The 19,854-nt window shown below is 35.9% G+C and overlaps 1 protein-coding gene across 8 annotated transcripts in view; it reads right to left on the bottom strand.

Moving 5' to 3' along the window:
• Positions 1 to 6,123: 6,123 nt before the first annotated feature.
• Positions 6,124 to 19,854, bottom strand: part of FN1 (fibronectin 1) — an 81,935-nt gene continuing 68,204 nt past the window's right edge. For 4 of the 8 annotated variants that reach the window (XM_074298753.1, XM_074298755.1, XM_074298756.1 and 1 more), the window contains 8 exons: positions 18,231 to 18,320; positions 16,858 to 17,318; positions 15,088 to 15,226; positions 12,804 to 12,968; positions 10,293 to 10,418; positions 9,667 to 9,773; positions 7,889 to 7,999; positions 6,124 to 6,928 (listed from right to left, as the gene is read on the bottom strand). In XM_074298753.1, the coding sequence (XP_074154854.1) occupies positions 6,845 to 6,928; positions 7,889 to 7,999; positions 9,667 to 9,773; positions 10,293 to 10,418; positions 12,804 to 12,968; positions 15,088 to 15,226; positions 16,858 to 17,318; positions 18,231 to 18,320 (1,283 nt within the window). In that variant the 3' untranslated portion in view covers positions 6,124 to 6,844. The remainder of the gene's footprint in view (positions 6,929 to 7,888; positions 8,000 to 9,666; positions 9,774 to 10,292; positions 10,419 to 12,803; positions 12,969 to 15,087; positions 15,227 to 16,857; positions 17,319 to 18,230; positions 18,321 to 19,854) is intronic. The other 4 variants (XM_074298754.1, XM_074298757.1, XM_074298758.1 and 1 more) reach the window with 1 other exon arrangement.

Genomic DNA, 19,854 nt, shown 5'->3' with positions numbered 1-19,854 from the left:
GTTAGAGGAAGGCCTCCCTCAGAGGAATCTCTAAGATCTTACCTAGCTCTAACTCTGTGATCCTATGATTTTAGAACTGTTAAGTGATATATTTTTTTAATTATAGTTTTTATTTATCAGATATATGCATGGGTAATTTTATAGCATTGACAATTGCCAAACCTTTTGTTCCAATTTTTCCTCTCCTCCCTCTCCCCCCTCTCCCCCCCATGGCAGGTTGACCAATATATGTTACATATGTTAAAGTATAAATTAAGTATAATATAAGTATACATGTCCAAACAGTTGTTTTGTTGTACAAAAAGAATAGGACTTTGAGATAATGTACAATTAGCCTGTGAAGGAAATAAAAAATGCAGGTGGACAAAAATAAAGGGATTGGGAATTCCATGTAGTGGTTCATAGTCATCTCCCAGAGTTCTTTCGCTGGATGTAGCTGGTTCAGTTCATTACTGCTCTATGGGAACTAATTTGGTTCATCTCATTGTTGAAGAAAGCCACGTCCATCAGAATTGATCTTCATATGGTATTATTGTTGAAATATCTAATGATCTCCTGGTTCTGCTCATTTCACTCAGCATCAGTTCATGGAAATATCTCCAGGCCTCTCTGAAATCATCCTGCTGGTCATTTCTTACAGAACAATAATATTCCATAACATTCATATACCACAATTTACTCAGCCATTCTCCAACTGATAAGCATCCACGTAGTTTCCAGTTTCTGGCCCCTAAAAAGAGGGCTGCCACAAACATTTTGGCACATACAGGTCCCTTTCCCTTCTTTAAGATCTCTTTGGGATATAAGCCCAGTAGTAACACTGCTGGGTCAAAAGGTATGCACAGTGTGATAACTTTTTCAGCATAGTTCCAAATTGCTCTCCAGAATGGCTGGATGTATTCACAATTCAACTAACAACGTATCAGTGTAAGTGACATCTTTTGGAAGAAGTAAAGGACTTGGTCTCCCTCCTTCTATGAATGTTGAATTATAGAAATCAGGTTTTGTTTTAAAGTTCTATCCTGCTTCTGGTGCAGGATTTGCTTCATTTTGGCCTAGGAGTTTCCAAATAACAGTGTGATGGAAATGGGACATTGTAGAGATTCCACTTAAAGCAGATAGTTAAAAAGTCAGGAAATTTAATTTTTCTGCTATGGTAAAACACAGATTGTTGCTATTCAGCAGGTCATTTCGTATTCTTGAGGCCCCATTTGGGGTTTTCTTGACAAAATTACTGGAGAGACTTGCCATTATCTTCTCCAGTTCATTTTAAGATGAGAAACTGGGGGCAATAAAGTTAAATGACTTGCCTAGGATCATGTAGCCAGTAAATATCAGAGTCATATCTGAACTCAGTTCTTTCTGATTCCAGACCCAAAATTCTATTCCTTGTACTACCTAGCTATCCCTGAGACATTTACAGAATACTAATCCCACTAATCCATTGTCACTAATCCCACATGCCTGCTCTAAAATATTTTGAGAATTCTTATAACTCCAAAAGGATTATAATTTGTAGTCTTTTGAAAATGACTAGCAGAAAAGTTTAGTAATAATAAACCTAGTACCTGAGTTTACATGAAAACATTAGATTCTTTTGGCAAATAAGAAAAGAAAAAGTTAGTTTAGGCAAGTAGAGGACATGCCTTCAGATATTTAATTGCTAAATACACTGAGAAACACTAACAAAGGCATTTCCAGATTGTGTCTTTTGGAATCAAAACCATACTCTTTTACCCTTATTCCTTATAGTATTTTCTTCTCTCAATTAGTTTATATTTAATATAGTTTTCGTCTGTAATCCAAAAAGAGGCACATTATTTAAATTAGGAAAGAGAGAGGATATAGCTATGAAAATTCCTTCTTGCATTTGGGGGAGTTCTTTATACTTTTCAAAGAACATGAATTCTTTCTGAGTTTATGAAAAAAATCTGGAGTAGGTCAAGGTCATCTTTATGGTTTTACTTTATCTTTAAATGTTCCTAAGAACATGAGAAGTCCCAAGAGGGAAGGGTTTTTTTTTTTTTTTTAATGGTTCACTTGTATCCCCTGAAAATGGGATTTTATAATTGTTGCTTGCTTCTTCCCTCAACATAGTAATGGGAACTTACTGAATAAGAAGCAATTTTAGCACTTAAATGTGCTGATGGGATGTTTCTTAATCACTTTAATGAGTTTCATACAAATAGAAGTGGAATGGAATTTTCAATGGAAACATAATTAAATGGAAAAGTAATCTCCTATACTTGTAATTTTCACCTGATCATTTCTTTCTTTCTTTTTTTTTCTTTAAAAAAAAACACTCTTCTCTGAAATTGCACCATGGGCTTCTAGTGATATTATTATTATTGAAATTAATTTGCACAGTTCACTGGGATCATTGTAGTAGACAGACCCATGGGTGCCTGTCTATTAAATGAGGAACCTCAGCATAAATCAAATCTTTACTGTGGCAAAAATGTCCTTAGAATTATGAGATTTCTTCTTCCTTCCTTCCTTCCTTCCTTCCTTCCTTCCTTCCTTCCTTCCTTCCTTCCTTCCTTCCTTCCTTCCTTCCTTCCTTCCTTCCTCCTTCCTTCCCTTCCTTCCCTTCCTTCCCTTCCTTCCCCTTCCTTCTTCCTTCTTCCTTCCTTCCCTTCCTTCCCTTCCTTCCCTTCCTTCCTTCCTTCCCTTCTCCCTTCTTCCCTTCCTTCCCTTCCTTCCTTCCTTCCCTTCCTTCCCTTCCTTCCTTCCTTCTTCCTTCCTTCCTTCTCTTCCTTCCTTCCTTCCTCCTTCCTTCCTTCCTTCTTCCTTCCTTCCTTCCTTCCTTCTTCCTTCCTTCCTTCCTTCCTTCCTTCCTTCCTTCCTTCCTTTTCCTTCCTTCCTTCCTTCCTTCCTCCTTCCTTCCTTCCTTCCTTCTTCCTTCTTCCTTCCTTCCTTCCTTCCTTCCTCCCTCCCTCTCTCTCTCTCTCTCTCTCTCTCTCTCTCTCTCTCTCTCTCTCTCTCTCGTCTCTCTCTCTCTCTCTCTCTCTCTCTCTCTTTCTTTCTTTTCTAAAACGCAGAATCATAGCCAGCCCAGGAAAGTATTGCTTTGCATTGGAAATTTCTTTATGTTTTGGAATTCTTTATGTGACATTAAAGCAGTATTCCAGTGGTAAAGTCTTTTTGTGTGCTGCTGAAGAGCTATTGCTTTCAGGCTGTTTTGGCGATGAAGAAACTCTTCCAGAAAAAGGTTTAGTTAGACCTGCTGAGAGACATGTTGAAATGGTATTTAGGATTTGTTCTGAGTTCTTTTGGCCAAATGATTCTCTAATATGAAGTCTATCAAAACAGATTTTACTGTAGTGGGGACCTCTAAAGGCCAGCTAATTTGGTCTGTAGTTCTGATTATTTAAATGTGGTCATCGACCTATTATTGAAATTATTCATTTTCAATGGCACTCCACTTACTTAAAAAAAACTAGATTAGCGCTCTGGAAAGACAGCTTGTATCGTTTTCTGAAATGGGGAACAAGTTTGTGGTTTGGGTTGCAGAGAGGCAGAAGTCTCCGTCCTGTTTAATTCATTACATTGCAATCCAACCAGTTTTACCCAAAGTACTCTTTAGGGATATTTTTAGCTTTGTGGTAAAGCTGTTTGAGAGGAACACAACTTCCCATCCCAAACTGCTCTTTCATTAAGTCTGTCAAAAATACATATGCATATATATTTTTAAACAGGGTGGAGTAGAAGTGTATCTTTTCAAGATTAAGGGGAATGGACTGTCTCTTCATAGACAGAGGTAATGTAGCTCACTCTCTACCTCCCATGTTATGGAACATATTCTTTGAACTGTTTTTCCTAGTTGTAAGAAGTGTAGAGAGCCAATCTAGGTTCCCTTGTGACCAATAAAATGCTTGTAAATCTGTTGACTGAGTTTAAAGGAGACATTTAGGAAGAGGAAATCTAACTGGCTCATACACACAAGGATTGAACTGGAGTCTGAGTTCCTTCAGATAGCTGAGCTATGGTTTAAGGTTTAAAGCTTATTTAGTCAAACTGTAGTTCACATTTCAATTAATCCTCTGTAATTTTTGTAAATCATTATCAGCATTTTGTAAACCATTCATGAAGAGTACAGAGAGGCAGCAGAGTATAATGAACAAAAAAGGTCATGTCAGGGAATTATGATCTTTATGGTTATGATCATTGTCATGGTTCCAATCCAATCTCTGATATAAGCTTGCTGTGTGACTGACCTGTATGATGCTATCTCTAGTCAACTACTAGGCAACTCTCTATAGGAAGATGAACTATACAACTTCGAGGAGGAAGTGTCCTCAGCAGGTTCCTACACCAATGTAGTCACAGATTCAGATACCTTCCCCTTCCCTACCAAACTCTCCCCCTCCCACTCATTGAATATGTGTATTTCTGGTGACCATCGTGCTGTATGTGAATTGTTATCCTATTTAGCCTTAGACTATTCTTCTTTAAAGACTTCACCACTGGCTGGAGGGCAGGCACTGTTACCCAGTTGTATATACAGAGAAATTTATTAACCAGTGTGTCTCACCAATCTGAGAATATAAATTTGCTCACTTCTATTCTTGCTTCTGTTTACTATTTCTGAATGGCAAAGGCCAACCTAATATTTTAGAAAAAAGCTATCTTTGAAAGTATAAAAGACTAATTGGTCATGTTGGAGGAAACTCCTCCTGATCCTCCCATATTAGGATCATGTAACTAGGAGGGGCCTTCTGAAGCCATCTTGTCTAATTCACCCATTTTATAATTTATAATTGGGACTCACTAAAGTTAAATGATTTGCTCATGGTCACATAGATTGTAAATGTCAGAGGGGAGATTTGAACTCTGGTCATTCGATTCTAGAACCTGTGGATTTTCCACTATACTAAATTACCTCTCTGGTAGAAATAAGTAGCAAGGCAAATAGAAAAAAAAATGAAGTTTGCATTCTAATGTAAGTAACCATGCTGCCTAGCTGCCCAAAGGTACAAAAGAGCTTGTACTATACAGTTTAGAAGAGGTGTTCCACCTTCCTTTCACTAATCATGTGGAGAACAAACAGGAACATGGTGTAGTAAAAGGACTTGACTTGCTCTCCTGCTCTGTTACTGTCTATATGATCATGGAGAAGTCTTTGGAGGAAGCTGAACAGTGCATTGGACAGATCCTTGGGCCTGGAGTAAGGATGGAGCAGGGTTCAAATGTGACCTACAAGCTATAGGACTCTGTGTAAGTGACTAAATCTGTTTGTCTCAGTTGTTTAACTGTAAAATGGAAATATAATTCTCATGAATGTTGTGGGGATCAAATGAATAATATTTGTAAAGCATTTAGCAATATGCCTGACATAATAATTAACTTTTGTTTCCTTCCTTAACTTCTCAAGGCCTCAAGGCTCCTCATAATAAAATAGAAGAGTTGAATGAGATAATCTCTGTTTCTTTTTGTCTTTGACTCCCATGATTCTAAGTTCTTTAAATGGTTGCTATATTTCCAAAGATGGCCCTTGAATCTGGCTTGATAAATATTTCGATTTGAGTGGCAGTTAACATTTGAAAATTATAATTGATTACAATCAATATGAAGTAATAACATGCTAAGATGATTTGGAAGTTATATCATTGAAGAGAGATTAAGTGACCAAGAAAAAGCAGATAGAGCTAAAATTTTATTTGAAATGTATTCATTTGAAAAATCCATTTGAATATATCTTAACCAGTTGCCCTTTTGTCAGAAGTGGTACTACTCTTCTTAAAGTTCTTGATTTATAGTGGGAATTCAATAAATATTTGTCTGCTTGAAAATAATATTCATGAATATTAAGTTTTAATTTCAGGGGATAGGCAGCATCCTGTAGTGAAAAGAAGCAAACCTTAGAGCTGAAAAAAAACCTGGATAAAAATGATGTTTCTGATTCATGTGTGACAGAAAGATATAGACTAAAACAGCTTTCTACCCTGACTCCAGGTCTGGCCTCTTACTATTAGACCATAGAAATCTATTATTCTTAATTTCCTCATTGAGGCCATGATGCTAAGTTATTGAAGTTATTTTCAAGACACCTTAGTGAGAAGAGAAATACTCAGACTTCTCCCTTAATTTTCTTGCACAAAGAAGAACCTGGGACTGCAGAGCTCTGGTTTGTAAATCTTTTATTAAAAGAGTTGTCTTTCCACAGTAGTAAAGCTTTGGCACTTACAGTATAAAAAAATAATCACCAACCATCATTACACCAAATTCCTCTTGTCAACTGTGTACTAAGTGTCTCCAATACAATTTTCTTTTTCCATATTGAAAAAAAAACCCTGGGGGGAGTGAGGGAATTGATAAATAACAGGTAAGAGAGAGCTATTGCTGGGAAATTACTAGAATCATTTAGGAAACAAAATTAAGACTGTGCATATTTTAAATATCACAGTGACAGGGAGATGCAGGACCTTCAGGATTGCAGGCCACACAGTTAAGTGACTGCAGAAGTGTTTGGTGACTTTCCTATAAATTTCAATATGTCACTTCCATTCACAGCATTTTGGTTGGTTCCAGATGCTTCCCTATAACTGACCTACTTATCCTCAACCAAATCAAGAGTCAAAATCAATGCACTTAAAATACTGAGCGGTATGGAACACTATAAGGGCAGAGCTGCCAATGCCCTGCTGCCAATCATGAATAAGAAAAGTCTTAAAACACTCCCAGGGTGATGCTTGTAGAAGCTGTGAGCTGAGCTTAAGCCGGGGAAGTTGCTCCAGAGCAGAAGGCTTTTTAGTGTTTACTTTGAAAGATGGGTTTGCTAGCATCACTCCAGTTTGGACGGTGTCTCAGCGGAAAGTTGCTTGCTCTTCAGGGCTGTAGAAGATTACTTTTCTAGGGAATCTCGTGAATTTTCTGTGTCTGCCTGTACATCCAAAGGCATGAAACACTCAATTGGGCAGTTGACATTCTGTTCAAAGGGAGGAGGGGGAAAAAAGCTTAGTAACAAATATAGAAAGGTGGCAACAACTTAAATCAATTATAATTTCCTTGATTTGTGTTACAAACTAGGGTGCTCTTCACCCAAACTTGCTTTTTTAAAGTCAAAGGTATTTTATTCATGTGTAAAGAAAGTGATGGTTTTAAGGGAGAATCAGGCAAACAAAATGTCTAGGATTTGCATACTTACAGCATAAAAAGTCAGGGACTACAGGCATGTTAACACATAACTCATATTCTATAGTTAAGGTTTACAAAGCACTTTCTTAAAGAGTTACTCTGTGAGTTAAGTGGTGCAAGTAATATCATCCCATTTCACAGATCCAAAACAAGAGCTAAGGGAAGATGAATGATTTTTCCATGGGTCAGGCAACTAATAAGTTTCATACTCAGGGATTAAACCCAAGACTTCAAGCTCTAAGCTTACCTCTTTCTCCCTTTCTTTATTCCTTCCCCTTTCTAACACTCAGACTGCTAAATAATAGTAATAGTAATAAAAGACTAGAATATGTAATAGTAATAAGTAGCAATATAATAGTAACAGTATAATAAAATATAAAATGCTTTATAATATAGTAAATAACATAATTGTAATAAGTGACAAATAATAATAATAAAAAATAAGTAGTACATATGAAAGTAATGTAATAAAAGTAATAATATAGTACTATATATAATAGTAATATAATAATAAATCATATACATGATAGTAATATAATAATAGTTATAATAATAGTAATATAATAAATAAAATAATACTATGTAATAATGGTAACAACTAATGATAAATAACAGTATATATAGACAGTATAATAAAATAATAAATAGCACATATAATAGTAACATAATAATAATAAATAGTAATAGTAATAAGGAAGACTCATCCAGATAGAAACTCCCAAGGGAAAAGGCTTGGGGACTGTATACTCACAGTATTTGTTCTCTGATGGTATCTCTGAGAATACTGGGAGTAGGAATGGCCTGCGGAGCCTTCAGGTGCCGTTTCTACTCCAGGCCTGCGGCAGTTGTCACAACGCCAGCCCTGTGCAAGGAGACAGAGCAGCATGAAGAGGGGCTTTTTTGATAATACTTACATCCTGATTAAGTTCTGTTTAGGATTCGGGAACAATGTAAAAAAGACAGGGGTCAAAGGAAACCTCAACATTAATGTTTCCTGTGTTTTCTTGTTCCCCTTACAAGGAAGTTTAGTGTGTCAGACACCCCAGATCTATATTCTTTCTCCCCTTCCTAAAACAATCCCCCCTATGTCCTTACTCTGTTCACATTCTACCTATTTTTCAGGTTCCAATTCAAACTTCACCTTCTTCAAGAAACCTCTCACAACTAAGTCATAGAAGAAACTTTTAAAAGATCATATGAAGAGACCTTAAAATTTTTTTATAAACAAGAGACCTAGAGAAGTGATATAACTTGCTTAAGAACTTGTAGCAAATTAGTGGCAGAACCTGGATGAGAACCGGTTAACTGCTCATATGGCACTAATTTTGACAATTCAATCTAAGTCAATTCAACAAACATTTAAGTGCTATGTTTAAGGCGATGTGTTAGGCATTGATGATATAAAAATTCTAATAGGAGAGATACCATGTATAAAATGAATATAAAGTAGCTTGGGGATTAGGAAAGGCATAATGTAGAAAGGAAATCTTGAAGGAAATGAGGGATTCAAATAAGAGGAAAGCCGGAAAAAAATACATTCTTTTACTAGAGGATGACCAATTCAAAGACAGCAAGATGAGACATAGAGGACTGGGTATTCAGAATAGTTAGTAGGCCATTAAGGTCAGTTGTAAAGAGGAGAGTAAGAAAATTGGAAAGATAAGAAGGGGCTGGATGTAAGGAGCTTTAAATTTCTTAAAATTAGAATTTTCCTATTTAAGCTTGGAGGGAATAGGGAGCCACTTAGGTCTATTAAAAAGGAGGTTAGAGTAACATGGGCAAACCTGGGCTTTAGGAAAATCACTGGCAACATTATGGAGGATAGATTGGAGAAGGGAGATCAAGAAGGAGGCAGGAAGACGGGTAATGAGGGCTTGAAAGAGACTAGTGGCTGAGTGAATGGGGAGAAGGCTGTTTTTGAGAGATGTGAAAACAAAAATGATAAAATTTGGTAATTGTGACTAGATATGTGGATATTGGATATCCAGCCCAGTCCATATTCCTCTTTCCACCTCTGAGATCTTGAACTTCTAATCAAGTCCAGAGAGTTGACCTCTTACTTTAAAATTTTATCCTATTTCTTGCATTTTTTTTATTAATCGTAATTGGATTGTTTTTGTTATTGTTTGTCCTTTGTTTCCTTAGAGCACAATACTACCAGGGAGGTGATGTCATCACATACAAATGAGTTGGATTTATGTGAGGGTGGGTTATGCAAAGTCACCAGCCTCACTTTTTCCTCTGGAACCATCTGGGTCCAGTGGCAAGATATATACATCAGGATGAATGGCGATAGCCCTCAACTGGATTATAAGCTTCTTGAGGAGAGATGCCATATCAAAAGTATCTTTGGTATTTCCTCCTGGGGAGGAAGTAGAAGATTTAATTGCTGCTTAATAGCACAGGGACAATTAATACCGGAGCAGACATGTGATTGCTACTCAATAATACTTTCTGATTGCATGAAAAAGCATTTTCTTGCCTCTCTCATCGTTTGCCCCCAAATACTCCTATAATGCTCAGACGTACCTGCTGTCCACCAAAACATGTGCAAGAGCAGATGGCCCCGAGGTACTCCTTTTGCCATTGTTCCCCTACATGGTATGTCTTTCCATCATCATAACATGTGGCCTCATCTGTTTAAAAAACAAAACAAAACAAAACATAACAACAATGCAGAAGTATAAGCAAGACTTAGGAATTTTCATTTGATGAGTGGCCATTGGGACTCTCAACACTGATTTCTTGCCACCAGAAAGTAGGGCTTCCATGTGGGGCACTACAGGTTCTATGAGGCTACCCATCTTCCAAAAAATGAATCTTCCAATTAAATGGGACTAAAGAGGTGGGAAGATATGTCATTAAAAAAAAGTGAATGCAAAGATGAATAAAAATTATAATATGGCTTCCATAGAACATATATAATATTCAAAATACTCCATGCTAAAGAGCTTCATAATAATCACAAATCATTTCTCATTTCTAAAGCATGTTGGCCCCTTCTTAAATGACTAGATTAACAAGCATATTAGTCCCTCATCCAAGGAGACCTAAAGTTCCCAATCTTTCCAATGAATGAGATGGTAGCAGTTATAACCAGCTATGACAAATGGAAGTATTTAACATGGCACTAAAAACAATCTGTTACTACGTACGAGGATCACACTTGAATTCTCCTTTTCCATTTCCAAGACAGGTGCAGCTCATCATCTGTCCATTCTCTCCTTGGCGATCCCACTTGTCGCCAATCTTGTAGTTCACACCATTATCATGGCACCATTCTGAATAAATGTGAGCAACAAAAGGTAAGTATTATTTGTGACTGGTTCTTAGAACTGGGAAAATCGCAGGGAAGAACACAGAGTCATAAAGAAATCTGTGATTATAGCTTGGTCCCGATTACTATGGATAATGAATACTCTTAAGTGGTCTCATTATGTGAATTCATGCTACATATTTCCATTGAGCCGGAATCAATGATCATTTCTTATATAATTTTAATGTCCAATAGAGTGAATTCAAATCAGGGGATTCATGTCTACACTTATCGGGACCTAGCTAAAGTCATTATTTTGTGGGATTTAAAAATATGTAAATTTTTAATTTGATAGGCTCCATTTCACTCCATTATTGGCAGTACAAAAAAAGAAAAAGAAAAAAGAAAAGAAACATTAGTCAGTGATTGTCACTTGAGTGTCTACTTGTAGGGTTTAAGGAACAGATTATAGACGAATGTTTCTTCTAGGGATTCCAGAGATGAGTATGGGTTAAAATTGGATGAAAAGAGAAAGAAAACTAGATCTGGTATTTTCAGGATTCTGTAAATTACAATCTATTTCACATAGTTGGAAGGAAAGGAAAAACATTTAACATGTAACAGAAACATAAGATCTAATAATAATACCTGCAAATCAAAGTCTTATTCTGAAAACTGTATGCTTGGAGGTACTTTTATACATAATTCATTATAACATATCTTAGATGCTCTTTTACCCATGAGATTTCTATTACACCAGAAACATAGTTGAAAGGACAGTATAGAACTATAGAGTCTTCAATTTATTCAGCTCTTGTAGGTCCTCCCTGCTCACCCTTCAAGTTTTCTTGTCGTTTCAGTTGTGAGATCCCATTTGACATTTTCTTAATAGAGATATTAGAGTGATTTACTATTTCCTTCTCCAGCTCATTTTACACATAAAGAAACTGAGGCAAATAAGGTTAAGGATTTGCCCAGGGTCACACAGCTAGTATTTGAAGTCAGATTTGAATTCAAGTTCTCCTGACTCCAGGTTCTTCTTGCTGATCCTTAAACTTTTAAGAGGAGATTATTGAACAGTTATGGCATTTGGTCAAAAATATTTAAAGGGAGCTAAAAGATGATCTGAGAATATATAGAATGCATTTTCCTTAGTCCTACAGGCTTAGGTAACAAAACTTACAATTAGAACATTTATAGCATTAAACTAAACAAAATTAGTTGTTTTCACATTCCTGAGTTTTTCTCATATCTATACGTCATAAAACACTTGTAACTATGTTACTTTTTTTGTTTTTCAAGATATCCATGACGATCTGGATTAAATCATCTCATTCATATTAAAGTAAAATGCTGTAAAGATTAATTTAAAAAAGTTTAGCTGGCTCAAATATAGTTTAGTTGCATATATAGGTAATGATATGTAGTAAGCTTTTAAACAAGTTCTTTTTATAATTATGGAGAGTGAATGAATTCATCCATATATTTTGATCACTCCATAGAAGTTTGTCTACTTTCATAATAATTAAAAATTGCAAAATTAATCCTTTATACAGCCTCCCTCCAGTGCTTTCATGGAGCAGAGGAACCATTAGGTAGTGACCCTGAGACCTACAAGACTATGATTGTGGATCATTAACTCTGACAGTATTTTCCCAAACCAGGGAAACTTTGCATGTGCAATCATGGATAGTTTGTAAAATGCTTTCCTTAGACCAGACTATTTAAGTTTGAAAGGAACATGAATTGGTTGATTGCTGAATATAATCACAATTTTCAAAGACCATTTATGAAGTCATCAGAAGAATCTTTCAAATGTTGAAGCAAGTCTAAAAATTAAATACTTGTCAGCAATGATAAAGTCTTCTAAAAGTTTAAATAGCAGAAGTAATGTCCTGGGAAATCCTGATGCCAGCCTCTAATGGTTCTGATATAATAATTTGAAATGATGATTATATCTCTCAATTTATCTCAACTTTCATACTTATATTCCATCTCTTTACAAGGTTATTGTGATAATCAAATGAGCCCAACTGAACAAAAGACTCTGACAAATAAACAAGTCATAAATTATTTTCTTCTTTTAGTGTTGTTAATCAAGTGTTGAACTCCTTTAATTGTGTGTCAGCAGAAAAAAAGGTTGCGATTAGTTACCAACTAATCTTTGATAATGACATCCATGTGTGTGACCTCTTGATTTATTGCAGTATTCAGCAAGCAGCATTTCCCATCATTCTTTAATGATGCAAAATATTGCTTTGAACTAATTTGCACCATGTTTGGAACTGCCAATGTTTGCCAAACATGCTTACTTGGCCCATTAGTACTAATGCATGAAATCTGTAGAAATGGATGAACAGATAGATAGATAGATGGATGGATGAATGGATGGAGAAAGCAGGCTACTCACTAGATGAATCACATCTGAAATGACCGCTGCCAAAACCTAAGCATTGGCACCAGAGTTTAAAGCCAGAGTCAGATAATCGCTCCCATTCCTCTCCGATGGAATAGTGAGTGACAGTGAATGGATCAAAACATGTGTCATCTGTAGGTTGGTTCAATCCTTCATTAACTGTTCAGGAAGAAAAGGGGGAATAAAAAGAGATGAGTTATGAGTGTTTTTCAAATTACTGAAGAATAAATGCTTAATCAAGCATTACAATCTGAATGGTACTTATTAATTTTTATTCTTACTTCTAATGCACCATTAACTTCAGTCATGTTTTTTTGAATTTGGCAGAGATAAGCATTGATAGTTTTTCCAAAGAAGGCATAGTACCTTTTAATTTCTAGTGGCTATAAATTTGAATGACCAGGTCAGAAAATGTAGAATGTAGAATATATTTTAGTAAAATTACATTCTTAGCAGGACAAGTCTGAATTCTGAATAAATCATGATAAAAATATTATCAACACATTTAATGCTATGGCGGCTAATAAAATAAGCTATTCCAAATAAAAGGAAATGGAATCTGAGGGATTCAGGCAAAAGTATTAAAAATTGAGGCTGGTTGTTAGCCCAGTCCTGAGTTTCCTTAAAAACTTAAGCTAAAGTGATGGATGCAAACAAAAATGTATTCCAAGTTATTCTCCACTAAGTGTGAAACAAACTTACTGTGATTTTAAACTTAAATTGGAGATGCTATGGTTCTTTTCCCACAGAATGAATCAAAAGGTAATAGTATATATTTGAAGTGTCAATATTTAAAAAAGACATCATTCTGGAAAAAAATTTTTTTGGCATAAACTAGTTAAGTCTGAAAGTTCTCAAAGCCAGGGAACTTGGCTAGAACCCAAGCTATGCCTACTAGGGTGGAGAAATTGGAAAAGGTACTGAAGTAATCTGTAGTATCAACAATGAATCTGATTTTCTGAAAACAGCTAGAAGTTAAAATTCCCTCATGTTCATAGTTCCCTCAGAAAATGATAGGCCCATCATGATATTCAAGAGGCCTTTATACTGTTAGAAACACCTTTCCAGTGACAATTCTACTGGGAATAAACATGCATACCCTTCAGATAAATATATAATTATATGCAAAATTTATAATTAATTTTTCAGAAATATTCAACAATACATAGGAAGTATGGCTGACTTCTAAAGTAGCAACCCCATTCTTAGATGAGGAAATGGAATAGAGTTTAGAAACTAAATTGGCCTTCAGTAAATCATAACTCCTTGAGATCTGTTACTTCATATTCTCTGTTATATATTAGAAAATCCTAATATTAGAAGATTCAGGAATCCCCACTCTGAATATTCCTGGACTTGTGTCCAGCGTTATGCTGCCAAGAGAGGCTGAGATATAGCCAGTAAGTTAAAAGAAAGATTAGGGGGTAATTCAGAGAAATGCTAAACCCATCAATAGCTAACTGGGATAGTCTTGTTGATATAATCAGAACAGAAATAAAACTGCCCTAAAAGAAAACAGTATATTTTACAGAAAGGAGTAAGTTCATTTTGTGCCAGGAACAAATATTTCAGATCTGTTCAATCACAGGAAACTCTAGACCAGGGGTGGGGAGCCTTTTTTAAATTTTTTTGCCAAAGGTTATTTGGATATTCACAACATCACTCATGAGCCAAAAAAAATCAGCTTATAGAACTCAAGAAAGAAGAGGTTGCTATGCCCTGCTTTCAGTCATCATACCTGTGGTTGCATTAGTAAATGATTTAGCTGGCATTATACGGTCCAGGGGCTAGGTGTTCTACACCCCTGGTCTAAAACTTCACTTCTCTGTGTTTTTTCCCCCTGAAGCAATTGGGGTTAAGTGACTTGCCCAGGATCACACAGCTAGGAAGTATTGTGTGTAAGACCAGATTTGAACCCAGGTACTCCTGACTTCAGGACTGGTGCGCTATCCATTGCACCATCTAGCTGCCTCTAAAACTTTGCTTCTAAAAATGAGGAAAATATTCCAAACTTGAGACCACCTGAAAGGAAGGTATGCTAAAACTGATATTTTACATGTATTCCTAAAGAGGGCATTTGAAGAGAAAAAAATTATCAAACTAAAGTTAATTTATCTGTTTGAAAGTTCTTCACCCTAATTTAACCTAATCCATGTGTACATTAACATTCAAAAGTGTTTTTTTGGGTGGTTTTTTTTTTTTTAAGTTTTTGGACAGAATACCTCTGGTACTGATGAAAGGAAAGGACTCTGACCACATGCTGTAAATGGAAACATACCAGAGTTGCCCACTGTGACCATCTCTTCCCGAACTTTGTGTCTCCTCTGGTTTTTCAGGGCCTCCACTATGATGTTGTAGGTAGCCCCTCGGGTAAGGCCGGTCAGTGTGGCACTAGCTGAAGTTCCAGGAACTCTGAACTGTAATTATCAGTAAATCCAAGTGGAGCAAAAGCATTATAGTGAGGAATAGACTTGGCTTTTCCTAAAGGAATAGTCTCTCAACCCGCTCAACATAAACAGGAGAAGAAGGGGAATGGAAGGGCCAGGGATGGGGCAATGCCGTGAAGGGAATGGAATGAAGTTATATAGCATCACAGGTTTCTAGAAGGCTCTTAAAGGCCAGTTAGTTCAACCTGCTTATTTTATAGATGAGGAAACTGTGGCCCAGGGAAGTTAATTGACTTGCTCATGGCACTCAGATTGTAAACCTCAGAGGCAGAATTTAAACTGTCTTCTGACTCTCTCCACTAGAATCTGCTATTTTTTGGGCCAACATCCCATCAAGTGGGAAAACATCCCTTTTGCCTTAGCAGGATTCTTTCCCAAAAGTCTGTTTCAAGTAGTCAGCCAGTCAATCAATAAACATTTATTAAGTGTTCCAGACACTGAGCTAAGTGCTGGAAGTATAAAGCAAGGCAAAAGACAGTCCTTGTTCTTGAAATTAAACCAATGCTCTTCAAAATATTGTAGAAAATAGGATCCATGATCTTGCTACCAAGACATAATTTTAGCAAATAAAATAATAAATAAATTTGTTTAGCAAAATGAGAAACCAGGCCTGGACTCTGGCACAGAACTTATCAGCACAATCCCATGTCTCCTGGCTTTATATGGAGAATAGCTGTCAGCTTCTGATACTGATTGTGATTATGATATATCTGTGCATCCTCACAAGCCCATCTCCTCACACCCTTAACTTTTTCAAAGTGTGTGAACTCTGGCCAGATAGTCAATACAATTTAATAAAAACTTGTTAAGTTCCTACTATGTCTTAGTACACTATGCTAGAAACTGAGGGGAGGGAAAATGGAAGTACAAAGATAAAAATTCCACAGCCCTGCCCATAAAGGGTTTGCATTCTGTTAGGGAGAGAAGACATATATATCAATAAATATAATGCAAAGTAGTCTGTTATGGAGCAAAGGAGATAAAATAATCTAGGAAAATTTGAGGAGGGAAACAATCCTTTCATCTAGGGGAAAGGACAAGAGTCAAATATAAAAGGATGCCAGAAAATTTAATTATAGGGAAGGGAAGGTTTTGCTACTATTACAGTCACATATAACAATTCCTCGAGCTGCTTTTGTATTATAACCTTGATAATACACTCGGGAACAAGGTCAAAAATGATTATTTCTTTCTCATGGATGTCTTGATGGGAATCTGCATGGGTTTACTACAGAGATGGTATTTTACTCATTCTTGAATAACCGCAAATTCAGATAGAATTATAGGGTTTTAAATGATCTGTCAATCAAGACCCCTAGATAGATGAGAATTACACTGATTTAGCCTGCTGAGCTTCAACAGTTCATCATGGCTTCATTCTCTTTCTTTATTTAAGACTAATGATCCAATGCTGGGAAAACACAATGGGATCACACTTGGGGAAAGTGCCAGATCCTAACCATGCTGTCTTCCCAAAGGCTTCTGGGAATGAAGCCATTTGGAATTAGGTCTCATGACAAGGATTCAACTATACTAAGTTAAATCACTTGGTTTAAACCTTCTGTAGTTTCAGTGCAAATGACAAGAAAATAAGCAATTACCTGTAAAGGTTCTTCATCAATGCCAATAGGATGGCATGAAATGATATATTCAGAACTTTCCTGGAATGGTGTCCAAGAGATGGTAGTCTGAGAGAGAGCTTCTTGTCCTGTAGAGGCATTTGGATTGAGCCCAAGAACATGAGGATATGGAAGATGATCTGCATCCCCCCTGGGGATGTTAGCAATCTGAATCTCCTCATCTACATTCGGTGGGTATGGTCTCGGCCTATGCCTTATGGGGGTTGCTGCTGTGGGAGGCGTAGTCCGCCTAAAGCCATGTTCCTCAAAGATCATTTGTTGCCCAACACTAGGTTGCTGGCCGGTAGTGCCTGGAAGCTGTATACCATTTCCATTGTCATACCCAGGATTTGTGATGAAGGGGGTCTTTTGAACTGTGGAGGGAACATCCAAGATCTCTGGTCCATTAGGGTGTGGAAGGGTTACCAGTTGGGGAAGCTCATCTAGCCAAAGAGAGGTTAGAAGCAAAGCACATCAAGCTCCCGAAAATAAAGCAGCATTAATCATTATCAAATCAAGCAATAAGAATAAACTATTTTCCAATATGATCAAAGCCACTCATAAATTAGCAACTTTCAGAATCACAGCACACTTTTCCAAGGAGAAATCTTTATGATTTTCCCAAAAGTTTCTTTATAGCTTAGAAAGAAAAAGTGTTAGTATGAATTCTTCATACCACTTAGTCAAAGCTCTGAGCCCCTGCATCCCAAAGAAGCTACCTCTTCTCAAATTTAGAAAAAATAATGTATAGGAGCATAATCTGCATCATAATTTTAAAAAAATCCATTTGAGAAGTACATTGAAAAGATGTAATTTCAGGTTATAAATGATGGATGATAATTAGGAAGGTTCAGCTTATTGAGTTCCATAGTTTCCCAAGAATACAAATAGTAAATTAGATAAATATATGTTTCAATTGGTTTTAAAATGAAAAAAAAATTCTCAGTTAAATATAAATGAAACCTTTTGTTCATAAAAAACAAACTGGATAATCAAACATTCTTCAACATCAGGACTTCAGAGAGGGAAAAAGAATAAAGATTTAGCAGTATCTTTATCCATTTCTTTAACATTTTAAAATTTGATAGGGGGCTCTAAAGAATCCAACTACTTGGAGATTTTGTTTGAATTTGCTATTAAAGTCAATATCAACTTCTTTTATATTTCATACTGCAAAGGAACAAAAAACGACCTGTAATGTATATTGAAAAATTGCTGTTACTGAGAGGGAAGAAGAGATCAAAGTTATGCTGTTAAAAAATAGTAAGTTAGACACGGCCTTTTCAAACTGCCAACATGATCATTCATTTTTAGTCTTGGTTAGAATTCCTCTTGACAACCAATGCTTTCTTTACCTGTCTTTTTTCTTCCAATCAAGGGTTCACTCTTTTGATTGTTCTTCAAGGCAATAACATAGATGGTGTACTCAGTACCTGGTTCCAGCCCTAGAGGAGAACAAAATAATCAGATTATCTCCTTTTCGGAGAAAAGTTTCCATGAAAAGAAACCTTCCAATGTTATATCTACTTTATTATTGGAATTTTAAAATGGAGTCAGAGAGGTTTTTGTATTGAGTGACACACAGTAATGACAATAATAATAGCTTATATTATGAATTGTTATTATCTAATTTGATCATGCCATTATAGAGAAGCCTAGATCTCCCTAGTTAGATAATAATCCTAGCTAAACTGTGAATTCCTCAGTGACAAGAACTGTAACTCATTTCTTTTGTAAAACACTTGGTATAGTGAATGTCCTGCAGAACCCAGAAACTGCTTCCAAATAATGGGTAGTGAAGCATTAATTTAATGTTCCTGCTTGGAAGATATAAAGACATTTTTGCATATTTCTTTTCCATGGGACATGTTTGCCTCCTTGAATTCAGGGAGAAAAAAATAGTACTTGTTCACAAAAACAAAACTTAAACTTCATGGAAGTTCTTAAATAATCTTTGAAGAAAACTGTGACTAATATGGAAATATGTTTTACATAATAGCACATGAATTAATCATAGCAAACAGCCTACCCTCTTTGGAAGAGGTGAGGTGAAGGAAAGAGAGAGAAAAATTTAGAACTCAAAATTTTGTAAAAATTAATGCTAAATATTTTCTGGACATGTAATGGGGGAAATAAAATACTATTTAAAAATAATCTCTATAGAAATTATATGACTTAATTATAAATAAATGTAAGGAATTCTAATGGGGTCAGTGGTTTTTAGTTTGTCAATAATGTGTGGTACTGTTGAGAGAATACTGGAGCTTTCATTCAAATATGATTGCTTCCAATTATTACCTTGAGTAACTAACTTAATTTTGGCATCAGTTTCTTCAAATATACAGGAGAAAAAATGAGAGCTTTGGACCACATGACTTCTAAGGTTTCTTTTAGGTTTAGACTTATGATCTTACATTTAACGAAAGACCAGATTAATTTACAACAGACCATCTCCCAGCAATGGTATTTGGGATATAGGAAAAATCCCATGCAATGCTATTCTAAATGGTAAGCCAGTTTTTTCAGGGTGCAAACCATTAAATTTGAGCCCATTGATTAGTATCTAATGATCTTGACTATCAAAGATGATACTTAGATTATAATGTAATAAGAACTTCAATACCTCAAAAAAAGGTGTATTGCTTGAGAGATCAAAGCTTGATAGTTATGGAGAGAGAATGGGATATACTACTTCTCTATATTTCCATTCACTTCACTCAGATATTAGAATGGAACACATTGGGCATCCAGAAAACCATTCTCATCATGGCCACAAATTGAAATTTGTATGGGACACTATGCTTTAATTATTCAACCAGTTAGTAAGTCAATAAGCATTTATTTAATACCTATTATGTGCTAGGCACTGTGATAAATATTGGGAATATAAAGAAAACAACTCTTTCCCATAATCCTTGTACATTCTAATGGGGTTAGCAACATGTAAATAACTGGGTACATATACTATATATGCAGAGT

Source organism: Sminthopsis crassicaudata, chromosome 3, assembly GCF_048593235.1.
Source record: "Sminthopsis crassicaudata isolate SCR6 chromosome 3, ASM4859323v1, whole genome shotgun sequence".
Classification (NCBI taxonomy): Eukaryota; Metazoa; Chordata; class Mammalia; order Dasyuromorphia; family Dasyuridae; genus Sminthopsis; species Sminthopsis crassicaudata.
The sequence above is the reverse complement of the archived record's forward strand: the minus strand, read 5'-3'. Positions and strand labels throughout refer to the sequence as shown.